The sequence below is a fragment of the Poecilia latipinna genome, unplaced genomic scaffold (genome assembly GCF_001443285.1).
Source record: "Poecilia latipinna isolate Pla-1442-1.1 unplaced genomic scaffold, P_latipinna-1.0 Scaffold363, whole genome shotgun sequence".
Lineage (NCBI taxonomy): Eukaryota > Metazoa > Chordata > Actinopteri > Cyprinodontiformes > Poeciliidae > Poecilia > Poecilia latipinna.
The window spans coordinates 120,877-145,883 of NW_015112979.1; the positions used below are offsets into that span (position 1 = coordinate 120,877).

Genomic DNA, 25,007 nt, shown 5'->3' on the forward strand with positions numbered 1-25,007 from the left:
GTCTCCGCCCGGTGGGCGCTGTGGCAGCGGCCAGACGCAGTTCCCCGGATGATGTGAGACCAGGTGGACTCTTTATGACACTGCAGAGACCTGCACCGTTCCCGTACCTCATCAGGACACCCGGTAATGCTTTGTCCTCTTGCCGGGGCTGCCTTTCGGACGTCTGAAATGTCATTTACCCGGCGGCCTCAACCCTCACTCAGAAATTAAAGCGATGGGACGGCGGTGAAATGAAGACCGACACGGGGAGAAGAATTTGAGCTGCTTGTTTATAGCTCGAGTGGAGGTGGGGAAGCTAGCAGTTAGGCTGGCCAGAAAGCTCGTTCCCGGCGACGGCGGCTCAAATATCGGATTAGCTCAACCATGGCTGGGCTCATCAAGAAGCAGATCTTGAAGCATCTCTCCAGGTGGGTGGTTAGTGGAGGTTAGCAGCAGAGATGTAGATTCAGCTGTCAGGTAGCCATAAAGCGGCTTTTAACACATTATTGCTGTTATTTTGGGAACAAATTCAGGTCAACGTGGGATGTTGTTACTTACGATGTGCCTGTCAGACAGTGCGCGGGGTTTAGAGATGGAGAGAGTCGCTAATTAACTGGCTAAAGGGTTAGCTCCTTAGCTAGCTCTCCTTTGCTAAAGCAGGTTGAACCAGCTGTGAGTGAATCGACAATCTCAGCTTTCACATGCTGTCACATTATTTCCAGGGTGTAAGAAACAATTTGAAGTATTTTAAAATCATTTTAGCACGTTTTAAACGGTTTAGACTAAATTTACGGGGTTAACTTCAAGTCCATTTCCCTGGATGGACAGTCAGTTGGATAAAATTAACGGAAAAATAAACTGAGACAAAAAAGAAAACACATAAAGCAAATAAATAATAATTTAACTTGATATAGTTTCATATCAGGAGGGTAGACATGATTCAGTAAGTCGTTAAGATTCCCTCACTGTCTTCTGCAGGGCTCTCAACTCCTCCCATTTACAGCCGTGTTGACTTTATTATTCATATAATAAATAATAAAAAATATTTATTGTATTTTTATTATGATAAAAATATACAAAATTATTTTTTTTATTTTGTGAATATAATAAAAACACAGAATACTCAAATTTATTATTACTAATAATTTGCTTATTTTGACATTGGAGATAATTATAACACAATCATTTTGTAGATTAAGCAAGTCATGTATGGGTCTTTGTTTTAGGACTATCATATATTTATTGCTATTCAGTTACAGTTTTCTTAATATGATAAATAATAAGAAAAACAAAAAGAAGCTCTTAAAACCATACACTTTATTTTATAAACTATATATTTTCCCAATTAATTGCAAAGGATTTTATGTCTTTAACATCATTTTTATGCGTGTTACTTTGTACCTAAAGTTAAATGAATCTTAATTTTTCCTCAGAAGCTAATAAATGGCAGTGGAAGGGTGGATTTTAGTTATTTATAGATTGTATGTCCTGCTGTTATGAGTAGCATTCGGCTCCACAGAGCTTTCCATGAATTATTTATTTTTTCCACCGACTCTTGAGGGACTTTCAATGCTTCCCTGTTTTGTTCCTGGGAAACCTCGAAGCATGCAGGAAACAGAATTTATAACAATTTTATTTGAATGAATTTTAAGTGGATGTCATTTATCTTTAGGGGCTGTTGACTGTTTAAAAACCGAAGCAGCTCGATGGTGGCGTCAGAAACGACTCTGTAGTTCAGGGAGTTGGACTTTTGACACCGAATTTCATCAGCATGCTGCTTTGTCCTTCACACACCTAAAGCTAGAGGCAGCACTTGTCCTCTGTCCTCGTGTACTTGTGTGCTTTGACAGTAAGTGTGTTTGCACTTGACTGTGCGTGGCCCTCAGCAGCATTAGCAGGAAATGACTGGAGAAGTAGTGATGTCGTCCAGCTTTAAGGTTCTTTGCGTCGGCCTTATTGGTCGGTTGCAGAGCAGACGCTGACCTCACTGATGGGCAGCCAATCCGGCGCCTGTCCAGTGCAGTGACATCACAGAAACAGTGATGCTGTCAGAATGGCAAAGCACCATTACCTCATTTACTCCTCATTGAGGGTGCAGCGATTGTTGCGTACTACGCGCCGGCATGTTTCTTCATCTTCATCCCTCAGGAACAGTTTGTTCTCCTGCAGCTTATTTATACCTACCGTAGGTGTGCTTACACAGCTACAGATTATGGAGGAGGTGTCAAAATTTAAGATCAACCTTCTGCCTTTCTAATTCTCTTCGGGTTTGCATCAGATTCAGAGTCACAAGTGAGCGTCCCTGTGCTAGAGGTTAATCAATAAAGGTTTTCATAGAAGGTCATATCCAGGTAGCCCCCAGGGGGGACGTGAGACTAACTGTGTGTTTTGTCTGCGAAAGAGATACGGGTTTGTGTATCGACACAGAAGTCTGGCTACCGGCCAGATTCTGTACACAGACACAAACAGCACTCCCCTCACTGATTGGCACCTCTAGGAAAGATGTGTGACAATGCTTCATGATGAATAATCTATTACAGTCACTTCATACTCAGAAATGTAGAGAAATCCAATCAATTTCTCACAGTGGGATTTTGTTCCCACTTCAATTATAATCTATTGTTAGGAATGCAAACAAGCAACTTTAGATTAATTACCAATTAATGGTTTATTAACCATGTAGTGTTGGAGATTGGCTGCAATCCAGCAGAGGGCACCTCTGGTTATCCTGAAACGGATGAGTTGATGCAGAAATAAAGATGACGGAGCTATCCCAGTCCAGAAAAGAGAAACTATGGGATCCAAAAGGCACTTTATTCGGTTCTGTTTTGAAATATAAGCATTCGACAAGCTCCCTTAAGTTTCACAGTGTTTTTTTTCTTTAATCCAGCATATTATGAAAATGTTAGCCCTTTACATTATGGAAACAGTCAATCTTCATACAAGAGAAAGTCAGGTTTTGAATAAAATGGCCACTTATTAAGTAATTGTTAGTTGATCAACAAGATCAGTCAACTTGACAGTCAACCAACAAACCGAGGAGGTAGCGCTTTTATAAAATATCTAAGCAAGTCCTTCTTTTTTTAATCAGACTCATTGCCGTCTTTGTTGTATTTAAAGGAAGTAATAATCCTGGCATTGATGAGTGAAGATGATCCCACCCTTTTCCCAGATGACAGTAAGCCGAAAGTCTCTTTTTCGTCCCTGGAGGATTGGTTTCACCATGAAAAATGGCTCCATTGTTGCTGCCGTGTTTGTCATCATGAGCTGCTTCTTTCCATCCTGCAGTAAGCTGTGAGATGATGATGCAAAGCAGCGATGATCCAGTGTGAAGAGTCACTGCTGGTGGGAAAGCTATTACTGCATGAGTCATGACTGAGTGTGGGGCTGTGGGTGTCTAATCAGCACAGCTCTGTGAAGCCATTGTGTGTGTAGGCTCTGTGTTAGGATTGAGTGTGTTCTACGTTTGGCCAGGATTCCTGCAGACTTTGGCATCCAGCTGATGTGTAACTAGGGCTTACTTTCTTCTAGGTGAGACCCGCAGCTTTGTTGAAATGATTTTAAATATCGACCATCATTGGGTTTTTAACTTTTGCTTTGGGATCCTGACTTCTTGTAGCTTTGAACTCTAAAAAACATGAGATGTGACGTTTTAGAGCAAAACAGGAAGTTCTTCAAAGCAAATTCATAATGAGGTCAGCCCTAGGGCAAATGTAACTAAAATGATTCAACCCTAACTGTTAATTGGGTTCATCAGCAGAAATATACAAGTTAACAGCTGTTTGTAATTTGAATAGCTCAACAAAACTAACATTAAATGTAGTTTCTCTTTGGGATGCATGATTTATCTTTTCCACTTCCAATTTGTGAGGATTAGTATCAGCCGATGCCGATATGATGCAGCAAAACAGCTGAATTGACTTAAAACATTTCTTTTTTTAAAAAAACAGATAAATGTACACATTTCTTTGGTAACTGCATCAGTACAGCACTTAAATACTCCTATAGCTTCACAATATTCAGTGTAATTAGGACAACAGCAGGGTTTACCCCAGTGCATTATAAGCCTGGCGGGCCACCAGGCTTTACTTGTGCCCCCACCAGGCTAAGCATTGCTTATTTATTTAAGTTTTTAAAAGATGTTTTCATTTTTTAAGACTTTATAGTTGGTGTTCAGATATTAATCTTCCAATAACACATAATTATCAAGTGATATTTTCATATTTCCTGTCTACTTTAAACATGTTTTAACTCAAAAACGCAGGATGAATGACTACATGAGCGCCACAACCACTGGGCTTAGCAAGTTTTCTGCGGGAAACCTTGAACAGCCAATGTAAAATAAATAGTAAAGAAACTAAAAGAGACAAAAAGTGCAATTAGGAATTTGCAGTATAAATAAATATATATCAGGACTGACATCTCTAGTTTTTCTTAATTAAATACTTCTGCTTATTTAAACAGCGGTGAGCAAATTATGACCTTTTAGGATACGGTTCACAGCCTTTAACAGCTCAGGTATTTGAGGTCCTCTATTTCTACCACTCCTTATGCAACTAATGAAGCTCTTAATTGTTTACATCAGCTCTGTGCCAGTGAGACATCACCTGATTTGCAAATCTCTGCTCTTAATCAAAATATTACTTAGAAGTTGGAATAATGCTGAAACTGCAAAGATTATTAAATGTATTCACTCTGCCTTCTTTTAATTAAAATAAATAAGCACAGTGGGGTTCTGTGCTTTTCTTTTGTTTTTTTATCAGTCACTCACTCCCATCATTTCTCATCTTTAGTAACGTTTGCATTTCAATCATATTTATCTAGATTTCAACCTAATGTCTGACATCTACATAGATTATAAGGAACCGTGTCCAGAGCAGTAAATCAAATAATCAACATGCAAAAAGAGAAAATCCCATACCATGCTTTTCTAGATAATAAATAGGTTATTTTATGAAGTAAATTTAGAAAGAATAAGGATTTAACATGTGGATTGGCAACATACCAGAAAAATTCTTTCTTACTTTGTGCAGGCTTAAATTTGAACTCTCTCTGTGTATTTTTTTAAAATATTTTTATTGTTAATCAAGTCCACCTTGCTATAATATAGGTACTACAGTCTATGAGATCCTAAGAGCAACTCGTTCTTCACTTAGAGCCATGAAAATGATTGGAACCCCTGAATTCAGTCGTTTGGATGAACGACACAAGACTTCCTGGGAATACAGTATACACATTCATGGAAAAATAATAACCTAAATAAACCCAAGAGACTCTTTGTTCAGTGTTGTTTTCTCTCTCTTTTATCCCTCGGTAAACTTTGCCTGATTAAAATTCTCACTCCTTTACAGCAGAGAGATTGCCTTGTGGATGTTTGTTGTTGCACACGCTGTCTCTCCTGTTTGTCATTTTATATATTTCACAATTTAGGCCGCCTCCGTCTGGGTGGATAAAATAAGCTGGCTGTTGTCTGACTCACTCTGGTCATTTTTCCTTAAGGCCAGACTCCTGCTGGCATCGCTGTCATCAGGCCGTACCACAAATTCATCATCAGGGAACACAGAAAAGCTGTTCCCATTCTGCAAATCCACAGACGCCTGCACACAGTTTGGTGTGCCAGAATGTCTGCAGGGTGTAGTTAAGAGAAAAGATGCATTATCATAGCTGTAGACATGTTTCCGTTGAATTTAGCAAAACTACAATCCATAAGAGGAACTGGCTTGATAGCTGAATATGTCTTTAATATGTATCTAATTGATGAGTTCTAAACTTGAACCTAAATGCTCAAATAAGAGATTTGGGTTCAATTTTTACAAAATTGGTTCTGATTTTTCAGATTTTACATTTCAGGCACTCGATCGATGGTAAAAGTCACAAACTTTGAGTCTTTTTCACTCACTAACAACCTCCACTCTGGATTTATGAGTGTCACCTGGAATGGTGCATTCACTAATGGGGAAAATTATTGGATTTTTGAGATTCTTACTGGCCAGTGAAGCAGAAAATCATCTCTGCTCAGTCACCAGCCCATTTCCATTGGCTCTCAGATGAAAACCTTATGTGGTTTATTGTGTAAAAATTGATTTAAGAGAAGAATTATATTAAAATTGGTGCATATTATTTTTTATTCTTTAACCTTTTGGGACAGAAGACCTTCAAGTTGACCTTTATGTCAAAGGAAAAAGTACTTTTGGAACGTTGTGCTCTTTAACCTCCAAATGGGAGGAATGCAGGTTTGGATATTGCTGTCGTTAATATTTCATTTAAAACCACTCGCTCTCCTCAGTGGTCTCCTATAACCTTTTTACGAACCTGGTTTTGGTCTGATGAGCACAGACTTGCTGGCTGGGATAATGGATGAAGTCTATTGAGACGAAAAGGACGGGAAATATGACTCTATACTCGAACTGTTGTACTGGAAAAAGGTCAGCAGGTGTGATTTTTCTTTAGTTTTAACTCCAATAGTGCTGATGGCAGCGCTGTTGATTGCAAACATTTAGCAAAATTACAGTATTGATTTATTTATGGAGTTGGAAGCAGGATGTGACCAATGAGAGGCTGAGAAGCCAGATAAGGAGTGAGAGGGTAAGCCAAACTAGCTGCTTGACACTTGATCAGCTGCTTAAATGAATATTTCACTCGCCACAAGGTGGAGAGGCTCCCATAACATCATCCTCAGAGACCAACTTAACGTGCCTTTCTCTTGAGAATCCACATTTTGTTTTTTAAAGGCCTGTTTTAACTTGTTCTGGTGTGTCGAGGATTTGTTTGTGACCCTAAAGCTGAATTATTTTGAGATTATGTTGAGTGAAAAACAACCCTAACTTGACTGAATCAGTTCGTTGAATCACAAAGCGCTGTTCAGTGGAAGGTTTCTTCCGTTCTGCTGCTAACGAACCACCTCATTATGTCTCCTGCTGGATGTAGCTTTTATCTTCCTACATGTATCCAGTTACTTACTGGTGTTTGGTTTGCACATCTTTTTGTTTGGAACTTTCTTCAAGTCTTATTATTTTGGTTCTACGTACCTTTTGATTTGGGTTTTTATATTTATTTGTATCGTAATGTCAATGTCCAATTTGGAAAAATAACCAGCTAAAGTCAGAATTTCTTGTTCATTAACCTCTTTTATAATGTTTTGTAATTTAGAGATTCCTGTTCCAATAGGTCACAGGTGTCAAGCTTAAGGCCGTGGGCCAAATCCGGCCCGCCATAGCTTTTTATGTGGCCCTCTAGATTCTAGACTAAACACCAAATGTGCTTATCAATCATCTCAATGTAGTTTTTATCCGTTTACTGCCAAATGATATCAATCAGGTTTTATGAATGCATTCTGGCATAACCGACCTTTTTAAGAGCATTCGTGATCTTGATTTGGCCCAAAACTAAAATGTGTTTGACTCCCCTGCAGTAGTTCAACTATACATCATGTGCTTCTTGATAATTGGCTCCGGATCAAGTCATTCATGCACTATTGGCTTGGGGTGGCAAAGTTTTACAGCAGCTACACGTAAAACACCAAAGATTTAGCAGTCTCAGATAAGAATCCAGTTGTTTTTCTGTCTGGTAGCAGTCATCTTGAAGCTAACTAGCTAGTTAACACATGCTTTCTGCAATCACTTAAACTGTTAACTGGTGTCTTTCAATGCTAATTCAAGCAACTGTGAAGTATTCCAACCATAAACTTCTCAATCTCCTCATTTCTAGTAGATTTCATGAACTCCTGAATGAGCTCATGTGTTAAGCTAGCTAGGAGCTTAGTGTCCAACATGAGGTTGTTGGGTGAGTTGTTAGGATTGCCTAGCAAGTTGTCGACTTTAGAAAGATTTAGTGTAACGTGATCAAATATAGTGGAGTTACGGCACATTACTGGTCTAATCCTCAAAGCCATCCACTGGAAGTCCTGATGCTACAATCAAACATGGAAAGTTTATGGTTTGTTACCAACTTCACCTCAAAATCTAACCTGATTACCATTAAAAACAGAACAGTTTAGTTTATATCTCATCAAATCAGACACTTGGTAGTACTAGATAACCCTTGTTGCAGTGAAGCTGTTTGAATGTATCAAAACCATTGTTGATGGATTCAGTTCCTTATCGCCTAGACAACTAGAAACCATTTCATTGGTCTTCTAACCTCCAACTGAACTGGGACAAATATTTTTGCCCATTTTGGTCCAGAGATCTTCTTAACTAGTAATTTAATTTCTGTTTATTACCAGTTACCATCCAAGGTTTTTATTTATAGTCAAAGTCTGAGCTTTGATCCTGTCGGTTTGCAGCTTTAATCTGATTGTGTGTGAAAGATTAGCTGACTAGCAGCTTAGTGTTACCTGAATCATTAGTGTTATGCACTTTCTTATGCTAAAGTATGATTTTTATGACTTTTGTGGTGCTGAAAACAATTTATGTCTGCTTTGCTGTTTGATGACCAAACCAGGTTGACAAACATTGTCAGTTTGTACTGCAGTAGCAGATGGTGAGATTGGTAAATCATTTCATTAGATTGAGCTGCAGAGATTAATGGGTCAATAAGACCTTTAGTACCAGACCACTCTGGTAACTATTAACTAATACACAGTGTGGGTGGAAAACACTCAGGTCATAGGCATCCAGGTTGTGTGTTCAAATCTATCAGACCAATATTTGCTCACAGAACTTAATAACCTGGAACATTTTTTATTAGCCTGTCTTTATTTTGTGGTTGCAGAAGCCACAACGTTTATGTAATTTGTGTAAAAAGCCATTTTTTTAAATGGTGGTTTGAGTTTATTTAGATAAAAAAAGTAATGAAAATCAGACTGGTCTTACATGGAGGAAGTAATTGCCTTTGATACCCAGACTGTCACCTTTGACCTCAATAAAGTATCAGTGTTTATAACAGCTTGAATGAGGTCTTTTCCAGTTCAGTGGCACAATTCTCCCATTTCAGGGTTTTTGAGGATAATTGACCTATTTAATGTCTCAATCAGATTTAAGCTTAGACTTTGACTAGGCCACCCAGAACCTTTGTCTAGACTGACTTTAGTCAATCTTGTCTTGATCAGCTCTGATAAAAGAAATAACCATGATAGATTTTGGGAAACTTTCTCTATTCGTTTCAAAGTGATTACAGGTTATAACCTAACCTTTTAGGGCTGAAACGATTAATTGTAATGAATGGATTATTGAAATAACTGTCAAGTGACTTGGTAACCAATTAACTGGAGTAGAGTTAAAAAATGGCATTTGTTGAATAAATGACATTTAGAGAAGTAATAAAACCAAAACTGCTTTTGAATTTAGAATAAAGGCACTTTTGTCTGTAAATGTTTTACTCTAATCTCCTCAAGTGGGAAAGTTTTAGCTTCACTTTGTTCAAATTCACTAAAGGGATTCTGTGTTATTGCATTTAAATGTTTGTTTATTTGCATCTTTTAATGTTTTTCTCTTATTGTATAAAAAAGCATAAGAGGTTAAATGAAAAATCTGGAAAATGTGGCTTTTTTATGAGATTAATTTATTAATTGTCAGAAGGTAGTCATTAGTTGATTTTAATTCTTCTCAAAGCAAAGTTTTAATTCATGCGTGTTGCCCTGACAACACGGTTCAGCTGTTTACCATTTGGGAATATTTCTACCCTGGTAGATTTATCCCCGGTTCCAGCTAGAAACTGTAGAAATATTAGTTAAAATTCAAGTTTTGACATTGAGTTTTGACGCAGGCCACTTTCCAAGCCCTTAGATGTGGGTGTTTTTTTTGTAAACATCTCATGTACCAGCAGCGTATCCGGTGGCGACTGTTTGCCAACAACTCCTCTCCTATAAATATCCTCAGCCGCTAAGCTTGGCGCTGTCCCGTTGTCTCGTAGGTTTGCTAAGAACCTGTCGCCGGACAAGATCAACCTGAGTACGCTGAAGGGGGAGGGCCAGCTGACCAACCTGGAGCTGGACGAGGAGGTTCTGCAGAGTCTGCTGGACCTGCCCACCTGGCTGGCGATCAACCGTGTGTTCTGCAACAAGGCGGCCATCAGGGTGAGGGCAAAACAAGGATTTCAAATTATACCCCAGACTTATTTTACACTGAGTTATTTAAGGACTCAAGTGAAGTTAAGTGTGTGTATGCACATCTACTACATCAGGCAAATCTTGCATTGTGATTTTTATGACTGGTGAGGCACAGGTTGCCTGGGAACCAAATGTACAAATCTAAAATCCATTATAGGAGCTAATATTTTAATTTTGACCATAATTTAACAGCAGGGTTTCCCTCAGTGTATTATAAGCCTGGCGGGCCACCAGGATATACCTGTGCTCCCACCAGGCTTAGCATTGTTTATTTTATTTTTTTTTTTAAGATTGCCCTTTTATAAAGAATTTATAGTTGGTGTTGGGTATTAATCTTCCAGTCTTCCAATAATGCATAACTATCAAATGATATTTTGAAACTTCCTGTCAACTTTAAACATTTTTTAACTTAAAAACATGGCGGCCAGCTGGATGCACCCTGAGCACTGAGCTTAGCAAGTTTTCTGGGGGAAACACTGAATAGTAAGAAAAATATTTTTTTTTAAAATTAGAATGTCTTTTTTCCACTAACTTCTTTCTTTTCTGAATAAAATTCAAAATTCTGTATTATCCTTTACTTGCAAATGAAGACTTTGAAATATTTCTATCACAGTGTTATAAAAAAAGTAATTCTCTCTTTCATTTTTTAAAATCTGGCAACCACAAGAAGAGTGGCCTTTAAAGGTTCTATTCTGACTGTTTTCTGCTGCTTTCAGTCATCTCGGTGTGTAGAAGAAGAGTAGGTTTTGCCTGTTATGCTCAGCACTGCCCCCTATCAGTGAGGCATGGTACTTTCTGCCTCACGCATTTCCACAGAGCATTTATGGCTGATCAGAAAGACTAATTATGTCACTCACATTCATTAAATGTATTAGACAGACTGTAGAACGTCAACATATGTAGAAGATGTGTAGTTCCTCCTTCCTGCTTCATTTACTGTGTGACACAGCGCCCCCAGAGGTGAGGCACAGCACTGCCGTGCCTCACCCCCAGCCGTTTTCATGCATTTCATGCATAAATTCAGCCATTTTGACTTTCAAAATGTTACTAATTTTAAAAAAATGATAGAAAAATTAAGTGGACAAATTGATTTTTTCTCATTATTGTTCTTGTCTATGTACCTAATTTACTTGTAGGGGTTATGCTTCCTCTGATTGCATGTCACTAGCAGTTATCTTGGTCTCTATCTACTCTGCTCTACTTTTATGCTCTCTGTTTATTTCATAACTTGATCTGGTCTCAGTTATGCGTCACATTCATGAGCAGACTTTGGCACACCCTGGAAAAGCTGAAAGAAGCTATATAATTTACTTATGACTCCACACTTGCACAGACCAAGGTCCATTTTCCACCTCTTTTTCTCTTCTTGGAATCTCTCTTCAGTTATTTAGTCGCCATTTTGTCAGGGAGCAACACAGTAAGCACTGCTTTGTTCATCCTTTGTCGTCTGTTTTTATGCAGACTTTGCAGTTTTTCAGCTGTAATCATTTACTGGAAGTTTTTGTGTTGATTTCTTTATGACAGGTGGAGCTGGTGAACAGAAACCATTTTTACTGCTTGGGTACCTTTCTCTTTTTTTTTTTCCCGTTTCAGTTCAAGCTGATTTAAAATGAGAACACAGATTTTTATCTCACTTCCTCACATGTTCAGCTCCCTGTCTCGTGTATCTTCCTCATACAAATCAACTAAACCCATTGTTGTGTCCTATTTAGCTTAAAAACGCTGCAAACAGAAGATATTTGATGCTTGTCCTGGTTAAATGAAGTTTATAAAATGAGGACATGTTGAGTGGATAAACATATGGAAAAAGCCGTAAATAGGTTAATCTTTGTTGCAGTCGCATAACGTCTCACTGGAAAAGAGAAAAATCCAAGCTTTTATTTTATTGCAGCTTAGTGAAAAACTTCACTATGAATAACTGTTTAGGGTGCAGATTTAATGCAGGTTGACATTGTTGTAGTGATGGATGTGAGCTAGCGCCCCCTGCTGGTGACTTTGATTATTTTTGTTTAGAGCAAAGCAAATTAAATGTTTAATTCACTTTAACAGTCAAACTGTGATTTGTGACTCCTCGTTGAACAAGTTGCTCTGTGAAAATCAAAGTTGCCAATAAACACTTGCTCTGAATCCATTCTGCTGTATAATTTGACGTGGACTGTAACTCATCTGGCTTCAGTGCTTGTTTTACTTTCATTAATTGCTCTTTTGGCACTAAACATCCATTTGGCTTTTCATTAACAGATACCATGGACCAAACTAAAGACTCACCCAATTTCTTTGGTAAGTTCATGTTCTTCCATTCTTCCAATAATGATGGTGACCATTATTGACAGAAAGACAGAAATGTGATGAGAGCAAATATGAAAACGTTTTGGAAAAAAATCTAACCTTTTCACCCCTGAAACTCTGTGGTGGTAGGCTGATGCTGTAGAGAAAATAATAAAGAAAGAGGTCAATTTCAACTCTTGTGAAAATTTACACTTTTCCGTCATTTTTGTTTGCTGCGTCCCTTCATTTTTGACACACAAGTTGACATTTATTTATTGGTATAATCAAACTAATGTCGCCTACTGGTAGATATTTGTTTTATGAGCACTAAATAATGTTTTCCTTTTGTTGGTGTTGTTAAAGTAAAGCTATTCGTTCTCTTGTAGACCCTGGATAAGGTGATAATGGAAATGAGCACATGTGACGAGCCTCGTCCCCCTAATGGTCCGTCTCCCATAGCAACGGCATCTGGACAAAGGTGAGGTTTTGCATTCCAGGAAAATGAGTTATTTGGTGCCAGAAATCTATTAATCTGATTCCTAAAATGCAGAAATATGCAGCAGATGCATTGAAGTCGAATTTAAAAGCGATGCTTTTATTTAATCTCTTTACAAAAACCCAATATTAACCCACATTTACTTGCTAATCACCGTGTTTGTTGCCTGCGCAGTGAATATGGCTTCGCTGAGAAGGTGGTGGAGGGCATTTCCTTATCCATCAACTCCATCGTCATCAAGATCAGCGCCAAGGCTTTCAACGCCTCCTTTGAGCTCTCCCAGCTGCAGGTGTACAGCGTCAACACCAGCTGGAGCATCAGCGACCTGCGATTCACCCGCATCCAGGACCCTCAGAGGGGGGAGGTGGGTCGGCGCCGGCTCCTTTCAGAGGAAATGGGCTCTGATTAGGCTGCCTTGTTTAGAGATCTTTGACTCATCTACGTTTTTTTTTTTCTTTTGCTGGCTGCAGATCCTGACGTTTAAAGAAATCAGCTGGCAGATGATCCGCATCGAGGCTGACGCCATCCAGAGCGCCGAGCACGAGATGCTGAGCGCCCCGATCCGCCTCATCACCAACCAGTCCAAGATCAGGGTCACTCTGAAGAGACGGGTTGGTGTCCAAGAAGAGAGAACATCTCGATTTGTCTTAATCCACCAAACTAGAGCTGCAACTAACAATTGTTTTAGTAATTGATTAATATGTCAATTATTCTGCTAATCAGATAAAAAAAACTGGCTTTCTGGCCGTTTACTTGTCAGAATAATCGATAAATTAATCGATAACTCATATAATCATTAGTTGCAGCGGCTGGAACTTTTTCAGATGTCAACTCAAAAACATAGACCAACATAATATAGTACAAAACAAGGAAATGGAAAAAAAGTACTATTTTAATTTTACATCTAAATAAATAAATTGTAAAGGCCTGCAACCCACTATTGTTCTAATAATCAATTATTTTGATGATTAATTGAATAAAAAAATTGGCACATTCTATGTTTCATTTAGCCACCTAAACCTTTTTTTTATACAATATTAGAAATACATTAGAAGATGCAAATAAATAACTAAATTCCTATTTAAATGAGAAAATTATCATTTTACTGCCTGAAATGCAATAACAAAGCACTGCAATAGGTTAAGCTAAAACTATACTCCTTGAGGAAGTTTGTAAATTTATCTTAATGTATATTTTTTGTACAGTTTTGGCTCAGTTACTGCTCTAAATATGTTTTTGTTTTTTTCACCAAATTGCTTTTTTTGAGTCTGGATATTCCAGTCAATGATTAATCGAAAACTAAATTAGTTGATGATTACTTCAATAATCAATTAATCACGATAAATTGTTCCAGTCTTGACTCGTACAATGATAAATTGGTCTGAAAAGTTTCGTCATGCTGTCAGCCATCTTTGTTTTTCATGAGCGTTTCTTCCTGATGCAGATAAAGGACTGCAACGTTGTGGCTTCAAAGCTGATTCTGATCCTGGACGACCTGCTGTGGGTTCTGACTGACTCCCAACTCAAAGCTATGGTTCAGTATGCAAAGTCCCTCAGCGAAGCCATGGAGAAGTCTGCTCAGCAGAGGAAGAGCATGGCTGCAGACGATCAGGTCTGTGGACAAATAACTCTTTCTAAAGTTGGTACGGTGATTTTTTTACCTATTTGCTCTGCACTCGCTCTCTAAGTTTTTCTATTTAATCAGAAAATCCAAAAACATTGTTCTGCTGCTCAACATTCACACTCGTCCTCCTACAACAAGCTTTCCTGTCTGAAATTTACTCTAGTCTGCCATCTGGTGGAGATATTAAGCACTGCATGTTTTACACCACCATTAAAAGATGTTAAAAACTTAAATCAAGCATTTATGCACTCAGGTTTTTTTTTCTTCTTTTTTCAGAGTTTGCACTGGTGCTTGAAATCCTTAAAAATTTTAGAATTTCAACTGGATGTTTTCAAAGTTTAGAAAGTTCCTGATTTCTGTATAAAGTCCTTGAAAGTGCTTAACATTAAAACTGCGCAGTTTTGTAATAAAGTGCAAGCTAGCGTTTTATTAAAGTTTGGAAAACAGTCTCTACATACACCTAGCAAAAAGACATGCGCATCTTTTTCTCAGTCTGAAGTTAAATCAGACTAAACTTTTTTTGTTTTCTGTTGGTTAGAATTTCCAAAATTATTTCTATTTGCTGAATGCAAGAAAATGTAGAGAACATGTTTTTAGATTGTTTTTTGTAACTTCCTTTGTATATTGAGTGTTAATAACATATTGTCTTATACTTAATACATTAAACATGATTTAAATTGGGGATTTTTTTTTAATTAATGTGTGTAAGGTGTGCTAGAGAGACATTTCAAAACATAAAAACAGAGACTGTATATAATAGTGAATTGAAACTGTCTCTTTTAGGTATGTTTGTATTGTTTTTCTCTGCAAAAGTTTGCAAACTTGCCTTAAAAATTCTAGAAATCTGCTTAAATTTTACTGTGGAACAAGTGTATGAACCCAGGTTAGTACAAAAGTAAAGCAGAAGCGCTGAAAGATGCCGTCTGCGTTCACCAGGTGTCGTCGCCGCCCCCTACAGCCCAACAAGTGCGCACCCAGCAGGCGTCCACAGCCGCTGACCAGGGTGCAACCATGGCCAAGCTGTTCAGCGCCTACGATGTGTGTGAGACGTCACACCACCTCCAGATCACACACCTGGACCTGCACATCTGTGATGACATCCACGCTAAGGACAGAGGTATCAAATACACATTAGGAAGAAAATAATCCAAGATTTTTACTCTTGTCTAGGTTTATTTTTCACTCTCTTCTCCACAGCTACCAGTAGGAGGATAACGGGCGGAGCGATGCAGCTTTCCTTCAGCTCCATCACCCTCGACTACTACCCTTTCCACAAAGCAGGTCGGTTCTTCACTTCCTTGTTTCTGGTAAACCTTTCGCCGTCTGCTCTCTCATGTTTCCCTTCCTTCTCTCAGGGGACAGTTGTGTCCACTGGATGCACTACAGCGAAGCCACTAAAACCAGAGAGACCTGGGCCAAGAGTCTGCTGGACGAGTACAAAACTGCCGTGGAAAAGTTAAAGGGCGTGGTTCGAGACCGACAAGGCCCCAGCGCTGCACACGGCTCCCCACATCACGGCTCGCCGCATCACGGTAAGCGAAACGTGCTTCTTCGTACGCTGCAGATGCTAGCTCAGCAGGACGTCATCCCTGTGGGTTTTCTGTCCCTCAGTGTCCCTTAAGGACGAGGTTTATGAGCCTCTAGGAAGTCAGGAGGGTGCAGAAGGAGAAGTAGGGCTTAGGGAGGCAGATGGAGGACTCCTAGATTGGAGCCCCTACACACAACCTCCACCCCAGTGCTGCTGGTGCCTAGAACCAGGTACCGCTGTGTGTGTGTGTGGGTTTTGCGCACACCTGGGTGCGGTGAAGCACACTCGTTGAAGAGCCCGTCTGCGTTTGTTTAGCTTCTTCTTCCCTCCCTTACCTTTTCTTTTCTTTCCCGTTTCGTCCGTTCTCTCCAGGGAAGATAAACACCTCGTCCTCCAGCGCCTCCTTCAGCCCTCCGCCTCCTCCGCCTCCAAAGACGCAGCTCATGTCCAGCTCCTTCGTCCTCAGGATGGCGGACTTCAGCATCTACCAGGTCACTCAACACACCCTAAAAAAAAACAAAACAAACAAAAAAAGTATAATTTTACTTCCAATTCACAGTTATGAACTCTTTATGTTAGTAGCAGAAATTTAAATCTACTCTACTCTGTTACTCTTCTGCTTAAAATCCCAGTAAACATGTTTATGGCTGAAAAGTTATGCACTTTTCCATAAAATGTGGAAAAGTTGACGTGTAATGAACAGCTGAGGCCGTACAGATATTTTCTCTAACGTTGACTTTTCTGGATTTGTCTTCTTTTTTTTTCCTCCAGGTGTCGACGGCAGACCAGCGGCGCTCCAGCCCAAAGACCATGATCTCCTGCAATAAGAAGTCGCTGTATCTTCCCCCGGAGATGCCGGCCATCCATGTCGAGTTTACAGAATATTACTTTCCAGATGGAAAAGATTACCCCAGTAAGACTTTTACTCGAAGAATTTTTGTTTCTTTCCCTTTATGTGTAAATTTTACACAAAATTCAACCTCTTCCCTTCTTCCCCCTCCTGCTCCTGCAGTCCCGTGTCCCAACCTGTACGCCCAGCTCAACGCCCTGCAGCTGGTTCTGGATCCCCGCAGCCTGGTGTGGATCAACCTCTTCGCTCTGGACCTGCGGCAGAGTCTGGAGCAGTTCATGCAGATCTACAAGCTCAACGACTCGCAGAAACCCGACGAACACGTCGACATCAAGGTGGACGGCCTCATGCTGAAAGTAAGCATTGAAGCGTTCGCTGCCCTGCACAAGTATTCAAACCTTTTCCCATTTCATGACATTGGTGATAGCCACAATGCCCGATCACTGTACATATTTAAGAGAATGGTTAAAGTTAGTTTTTCCAAGACATGTGAAACCATATGAATTGTTTTTTGAGTTGATTTTTTTGTTTCCTGTCATTTGAATGTATTCTTGAGTTAAAACGTGCAGATATTATGAGACTTTTTCTTTTTTCTGCTCAATTTCAAGATTTTATTGAGTTGTATATTTTCCTGTTATTTTTGTATAATTTCTTTATTTTTAATGAAATTAATAGATATCAAACGCAAACCTCAGAGTTTTGCATTCAAACTTGACGAGACAAGCTAGCATAAAGTAGCGCATGAATGTTTGGTGGCAGGAAAATGATACTTGCCTTTGAAATGATTTAGAAAGTGCATATAATTATTTGTTGAACCTTTTCTTCTATTGTTGAATCTTAATATTTCTCATACTCTGATCAGGTGGATGTACAGCATCAGTTCTTTTCTACGGCTGAAACGGTTAATTTGATTAATCGCGATTAATCAATTTTTTGCATTATGTTTATATTTTTCGCTTGAATACCATTTAAATAACTGGCGGTTCTTTAAGCAAGTTGCCTTTTTTGTGTCAATTAATCGATAACTAAATTAGCTGACGATTATTTCAAAAGTCGATTAATCGTTTCAGCCCTAATTGAAGTCATGTGAAATGTTTTCTCTGTTTTAGTTGGTGGTTCCCACGGAGCCGGACGCCTCCTACGCGGCGGACTTGCCTCGCTCCGTCTCCATCCAGACATCAGAGATGGTCGCCACCAACACCCGGCACCCCCCCAACTGTACCCGCTCCCACCTGGAGGCCCTCCTGCAGGCCTTCGAAGGGGAACCCTTCTTCTCTCCGTCTTTCTCCACTTTCCCCCGCTCGCCCTCCTCCCTGCCCGTCCTCCACCCCGTCTTCCAGCAGCACGCTCACGAGCAGGACACCAAGCTGCAGCACGTCCACCAGGGGCTGGTGGAGCCCACCATGCGGGCGGACGCCCTCAAAATGCCTGCGGCCGCCGACTTCTGGGCGCTGCACTTCGCCCAGTTCTGGGTGGACTACGAAGGCAGCCGTGGGGGCAAAGGGCGGCCGCAGCCCTTCGTGGACTCGTTCCCTCTCACGGTGTGGGCGTGCCAGCCCACCAAGCTCGTCCAGCACCAGGAGAAGCTGAAGGACTCGGCAGGAACCGGGCTGTCCAGGAGCTCGTCAGCGGAGGCGGTGGCGCGTTTGCAGAGGAAGCGAATGCTGCAGGAGTACTACAGCGCCGACAGCGCGCCAGCATCAACACAAAGCAACGGCCTACATAAACCTCACTCACTGAACAGCCTCCCCAACTCGCGCTTGTCATCGTCACCAAGTAAAGATGCAGATGTCCATCTGTTGGTGCATGTGCAGAAGCCGCTAAGTGCTCAGGTACGTTTGTGTTTTTATTTAGAAAGATGTGGTAGTTTTGTGAGAGACGATCCATTTAAAATAGATTGTACTGATTGATTTATTAATTTTTGGATTCATGCACTTCTTGGGTTTCCATAGTTCAGATGTCAGCACTGCCAGGGCCGCCATCTTGTATGACAAGGTTCTATTTATTTGAACTTTGAACTCAGGTCAACTCTGTGATCAAATATTAGGGCCAGACTATGAGTTTTTATCTTTTAATTCACGAGAATGAAGTTGTAGGATAAAGTGTTAAAATTACCAGAATAAAGTCGGAATAACAGGAGAAAAGTTTGGATGCTCAAGAGAATGAGCTGCTCACATCACATCTGATTACTCTAGAACCTTTTTTTTTATTAAAATAACTTTTTTCTTGTAAATTTAAAATAAAATTGTGTCTTTTTGCTAATGTTATGGCTATATTCTCATTATTAAGCAGAATTGCACCTTGTGGTCCAACTCAATGGATAAAACTATAAAAAAATATAAAAACAATTAAATTGAATAAATTTTTTTTTATTTCTTTTCATTAAATCTTCTATTTTTAAATCATTATAAAATATAACTTAATAATTTATTGTACTGTCTTTTGACCTGCTCATCTTTCTATGAGGGTAGCACTTTCACTAAATGAATGCAATAATTTTTTTATTGAGAATAGAAAGTAAAAGTGAATTGTTTTATTATATATTTTGTATCGTTGTCTGCCATTTTGCTAGTAGCTAATGCTGTTTGAGGGGACATGGAAAAGTATTATTTAGCAAATAATAAGTTTAACATGCCACAACCTTTGCTTTTATTCAAATCTGTGTTTCAGGTGAGCCATCGGCAGTACGTGTTCCTGATGCACCTCCTGCGCAGCCTGAAAACCCTGCAGCAAACGCTGCAGCAGGATGTGGAGAGCATAGCCTCCAAGAGAGAGCGCAAAGACGCGACGCACCGTCCCGCCGACCACAAACCCTTCACCTTCTGCCTGGGCCTCCTGCTGAAGAGCGCCGAGGTGTCGCTCCTCATGAAGCCCATTCCCCCGCCTGAGGGTTCAGGATCTCCTGCTGGGTCAGAGTTCTCCCCCTCGGAGAGCAGGGGGACGCTCGAACCGGCAGGTGACGTGGCGGAGGGGTCTGACGACGGAGGAGCAGCCAAGCAGCCTTGCACTGTAGACCAGCTGCTATGTGGCGAAGGTCCAGAAGGAGGCGCCACTCTGGGTGCCACCCCGTTAATTCCCTCCTCGACTTGTGAGGAGAGGACTCCGGCGAAGAACCCGGACAGGGGGGCTTCAGAGGCAGTGGGGGAGGGCTTGGCGGATGGGTTGGGAACCGGGGATGAAGCGGGTTCTGGGCTGGACCCGAAACCCGCTTTCACCGACCCGCTTTCTGACTTTAGTGACAAAGAGAAAGCTGCAGCTGCAAAGATGCCTCAGTCAATTTCCAGGTACGTTTTTCTTCGTTTCTCGTGGCAGATGCAAACTTTGATCTTGCAGAATGATTCTTTTTCAAAGCGAATGGCGACGTGAGTCTTTCAGCGATTTATTTAGATTTTTAGCGTCACGATTCGATTCAGAAATTACTTTTAATTCAGAAACGGTGTAGGGATTCTGTTTAAAACAATTCTGTACCAAATTCCTTCAATTTACATTTTTCTTAAATAAAATAAAGTCAAATAATTATTCAAAATGCATATAGGCAGGAAGTCTTTCTACGGTAAAGCGATATGCAGAATACTCACAAATAGGCAAAGACACTTAAACGCATCTTAATATTTATTTTTGAGCATTTTCAATCAGGATTAGGAATTATGACTCTTTACAGAGTATTTTTTTTCACAGTTTATTTTGTTTAAAATCTAAAAAGTGAGTCTATTCAGGAGTGAATATACCCTGTTTTTTTATTTTTTATACTTTGGTTCTGATCCATGTTTAAGTTGTATGAAATATGACAGATTATGACCACTCCAAAATAGTGTCACATTTATCAACAGAATTATAATCTCTTGCAGCAGAGTTTAAGAAATATCTGTGTGTGTAGTCAACAGCAGCCGTTTACACACTGAGTAATGAGGGAAATCTAAACGCAACAAGCAGATTTATTTCTGTCCTCATAAAATCTGACTTTCTTCTCTCCTGCGGTGTTTCTTAGAACCGCTCCGTCTTTCTGTCGCTGATCCAATCTCTTCCTGAACACAAGAGCTTTGTGTCTAAACTTCCACTGTCAGTCATTTCAAGTTTCAGCCTCATTCATTGTCCATCATTTCTGAGCTCATTAACTCTCTTTTCTGCCTCTTGCCTTTCACTTTGACCGATGTGAGGTGTGTGTGTGTGTGTGTTTTCTCTCTACCAAGGAAAGGAAGTTTGTCTGTGCTTTCTGATCTTCTCAGCTCCTCAAACTCCAGCAGATCCACCTCCCTTTATTCCATGTCTAACATGTAAGGCTCTGGATCTGTGACTAGATATGGTAAAGAGCTGACTTCACACCCGCAGTGTGACGTGTGAGTGAGTGTGTGTGTAGTATATAAAGCGCTTCCTGATTTTTATCTCTACATCAGTGTGCACAGATCTTAAATTTCTTGAGTCGGGTCTATTTTTTGGTCTAGTTTCTTGTTCAAATATATTAATTCACTTGAAATAACACAAAACTGACTTACAAGTAACTTATCAAGATACAGGAGCTTCTTAAGTAAATGATTCCTTACTATTGGTGAAAAACTATTAGTTACAAGTGAAATTTACCGTTTTTGTTAATGTTAAGGAATTATTTACTTGAATCAAGCTCTTATGTCTTGGTGAAAAGTTACTTTTAAGTTAGTTTTCTCTTTTTTCAAGTGTAAGACAAATTTACTTGGTATAATTTTTAGTTTTTCAGTGTAGATGGCTGGACTGTATGATGCGTTTCCTGCTTTTCCTCGTCTGTTTTAAACTGAAAGCACCACTAGCTGCGTCTCCATTGACCATAAAATATCACAAATTGAAAATACAAAGATGAATTTGCTTAATGGACACATAACAGGTTTGAAAAAACTCATTTTTATTAAACATTTTTGCAGTAGGATTAGGTGGTTTTTCAGCGGTATTTCACAATAGAAACACTTTTTATTCGCGTCACTCGAGTCACATGATCAACAAATATGTTACTTCTGGTGGAATCGATGGAGGAGGAGGAAAATGGCGGACATTTTCTAAATAACTTATCATGTGAACAAACTTATGTGTGATTTTAATTCCATTTCTTATTCAATCGAAACACAGAAATTGGGAAAGTTTTTCGTACATTAGTAATGGAAACGCAGCTAGTGTGGCTTTGGTTCAATGGATTCAGATCCTACCAGCCTGTGGGACAATAATGCAGCTTTCTAACTAAAATTAATTGTAAATAAATTAGGAAACATCCTTAATCAGATCACATGCTCATGTTCTGATCTATAAATCCTAACATTTGCATTAAAATCATATTCTGCTGAACATATTTGTTAAATGTACAGCATAATATGATTGCACATTTTACCTTGTATTTCGCAGCTGAATCCAACTGAATATATGATTGATTTACAGCTAGTCAACTCTGGCATTTCATCCTTAAACTCTGTAATTAAATAAAACACAGAATATTCCTGCAGATTGTAAAGGAATTGCGATGTATCGAGGATGTGTAAGCTGATGAACAGAAGATGCTCTGAAGCAGCGCTGGGACTAGAAGGGTGGTGTGAAAATGGGAAAGAACTCGAACATGCCGCGCCGCCGCTGTGAAGTCAGCATCAACTGTGTGTGTGTGTGCGTGTGCGTGTGCGCGTGCGTGCGTGTGCGTGTGCGCGTGCGTGCGTGACGGTGTCCTTGTTCTCGTAATGGTCTCATGAATAAAATCTGTGCAAATGTTTGTGGATCCCCCAGTGGGCATGCATTTGCATGTGTGCACGACACCCTGTTCTTATCGTCTTTCTTATAATTTTCTTTTATAATATTTTGTTTTCTTTTCTGCTGTTTTGAAGCTAAAGAAGCTTTGTGTCGTCTTGGTCCGTTTCTAGCCTTGTGTTCTCTGATTTAGTTCTGGTTTTATTTCCGATTGTTTGTAGCCATTAATAGAGCAGACATGACCTTAAACAACCCCACACAGAGGAGATGATGCACATTTAATTCACGGCTGCCTCACTGAGCTCTGGGAGCCTCCAATCTCATTTGTCAGCATTATAAAATGTATATTAGACCTAATAAAATTGAAAAATTGTACCTATTTTTGCTAATAGATGTCTAATTTGATCTAAATTTAGTCGTTCCCAGACAGTGTTGGGATTCAGAATTCGTTTTCTTGCTTTTTGCGTCACTACTTCTTACGCATGTGTGTTTTATTTTTGTAGCGGTCGTTTGATGCGCGATCGCTCCCAGTCCAGTTTCTCTGTGTCCTATAAGAACATGAAGAAGAGCCCGTCCCTTCAGTCTCTGGACAACATCTCCATAGACAGCTACTTGATGGAAGACGGAGACACGTACAGCTTAACGGAGAGAGGTGGACTCCGTTACATCTCTGTATAAAAACACACACATGCTTTTTTTTTTCTTCCTTTTTTAACCTTAATGACGGAAAAAAAAAAAAAACAGTTTTGTGTCACTTACCAAAATTATCTTTCTTGCTAAACACCAAAATATTGAGGCCCAAATAAAACTATCAATATAATATTACAGTTTATAAAACCTTAATTTCTTGTTTTATTAAATAAAATTGCAAATATTTGGCTATAATCTCAGTTGTTGCATTTGGAGGACAGATGTGATGCTTTATAGGCCACTTTTACAATGAAAAGAGGAAATTATAGCGTTCTGAAATGTATGATTTCGCAAATAGAAAATATTTTGGTAAAACTAACCAACCTAAAACGGGAAACAGGATCGTTTTGCTTCTGACTTTTCAAAAATGTATAAGTAAATATGCAGTTTCAACTCTACAGTGCCAAATTTTTCATTCTTTTTGAAATTTTTCACATCTTGTCACATTAGAACCACCAACTTTAATTTTCTTTTACAAAAGTTGTGCATAATTTTTATGGTTGTGTTCCAGCTAAATCTAATGATGATAAATTTTGCTAGATGATAAATTGTTCCATCAGTTATTACCATAAACAATAATGTTGATGTTTTGAGACCATTTTCAAGTAATATGTTGCTAATTGCTAAGTTTGTCCGCTCAAAATCCAATAAACATTTAATTTTGTGAATATAACTTAACGCTGAATCTGGACGATTTTTCAAATATCCAAAATAAAAAAATCCACCAAAAATAATAAAGTGGAAATAAAAAACACAAACAAGGATTAATAAAATGAACTATAATGTCTCTGTAAATGGAGCTCATTTCAGTTGTTTATGCTATTAATTGATTATTGCGACAGGCTGAGTTGTATTGTGAAGAAATGTTCCATTTAGGAAGTTAACGTCCATAGCTAACTTTAATAAACTACATTGTACATTTTGCATCTCATCTTTTGCACAAATCAGGAGAAACGGTGCAGATACACTTACAAGATGTTCGTCACTAACAGCAGGGGGCAGTGTTGTGCTTATTTTCAGTTGAGCAGCTTCCCAGGAAACCTTAAGTCATATTTTTCTTTTCCTCTTGTTGTACGTTTCTTCACAGATGATGTGTCCATCTCCGGCTTCAAGGACGCCATCAGCGAGCAGAGCGTCCCGGAGAGCGCCGCCGAGGCGGTGGCTGTCCAGGACAAGGACGGGGCCGCGTCCCCCGACAGCGTCAGCGCCGCCTCCCAGAGCATCGACGAGCCTGCCAAAGACACGGTGAGAGGCCCAGGAAGTCTTTGACTCAGAAGAAGTCAAAACACCAGGAGATGGTGACGCTGACTGTCCTCCTCCAGGTGTCTGTGCTGGTGCTGAAGGTCCAGACGTTGTGTGTGGGCATGGAGGCGGTGGGCGAGAGCTCAGCCGTGACCCTAGAGGTCGGTCGGGTCACTCCCAAACAGCTGGGCAACGTCGGCCTCAGAGAGTACCTCAGCAACCGCAGCCTTGGTACGAAACGACCATCGATACGATCTGTTACGGTTCCTGCATGTTTTCCACGTTGCACCCACATTTCACAGCTTTCCATATTTTATCTGTAATATTATTTTGTCTTGTTTCATGTGGAACTTCTTTAAATTATAGCTAAAACTGGCATGTGGGACAGGTTGTTGAACACACATTTAGAGCTCCTGTTGGTGTTTTTTTTTAACTCCAGACCAATTATGAGACAGTCGTGAGACGGAAAGAGAAATGAGTAGCTTTTATCCAAGAGCAGGACGTTGCTGGAAAGGTTAAAATACTTTTTTTTTTTTTTTTTTTTTTTTTTTTTTTTAAAAAAAAAAAAGGGGGCCTGAAAAATAAAAG

General features: G+C 39.6%; 1 protein-coding gene across 4 annotated transcripts in view; it reads left to right on the top strand.

Annotated features, from left to right (window-relative positions):
• Window positions 1–25,007, top strand: part of bltp3b (bridge-like lipid transfer protein family member 3B) — a 33,779-nt gene continuing 8,772 nt past the window's right edge. The window contains exons 1-19 of one of the 4 annotated variants that reach the window (XM_015036278.1): window positions 1–407; window positions 9,832–9,994; window positions 12,269–12,307; window positions 12,682–12,773; window positions 12,966–13,155; window positions 13,262–13,402; window positions 14,236–14,403; window positions 15,352–15,532; window positions 15,613–15,696; window positions 15,771–15,947; window positions 16,316–16,434; window positions 16,715–16,856; window positions 16,956–17,149; window positions 17,903–18,625; window positions 19,464–20,077; window positions 20,984–21,067; window positions 22,991–23,139; window positions 24,265–24,422; window positions 24,500–24,650. In XM_015036278.1, the coding sequence (XP_014891764.1) occupies window positions 364–407; window positions 9,832–9,994; window positions 12,269–12,307; window positions 12,682–12,773; window positions 12,966–13,155; window positions 13,262–13,402; window positions 14,236–14,403; window positions 15,352–15,532; window positions 15,613–15,696; window positions 15,771–15,947; window positions 16,316–16,434; window positions 16,715–16,856; window positions 16,956–17,149; window positions 17,903–18,625; window positions 19,464–20,077; window positions 20,984–21,067; window positions 22,991–23,139; window positions 24,265–24,422; window positions 24,500–24,650 (3,613 nt within the window). In that variant the 5' untranslated portion in view covers window positions 1–363. The remainder of the gene's footprint in view (window positions 408–9,831; window positions 9,995–12,268; window positions 12,308–12,681; window positions 12,774–12,965; window positions 13,156–13,261; window positions 13,403–14,235; window positions 14,404–15,351; window positions 15,533–15,612; window positions 15,697–15,770; window positions 15,948–16,315; window positions 16,435–16,714; window positions 16,857–16,955; window positions 17,150–17,902; window positions 18,626–19,463; window positions 20,078–20,983; window positions 21,068–22,990; window positions 23,140–24,264; window positions 24,423–24,499; window positions 24,651–25,007) is intronic. The other 3 variants (XM_015036277.1, XM_015036279.1, XM_015036280.1) reach the window with 3 other exon arrangements.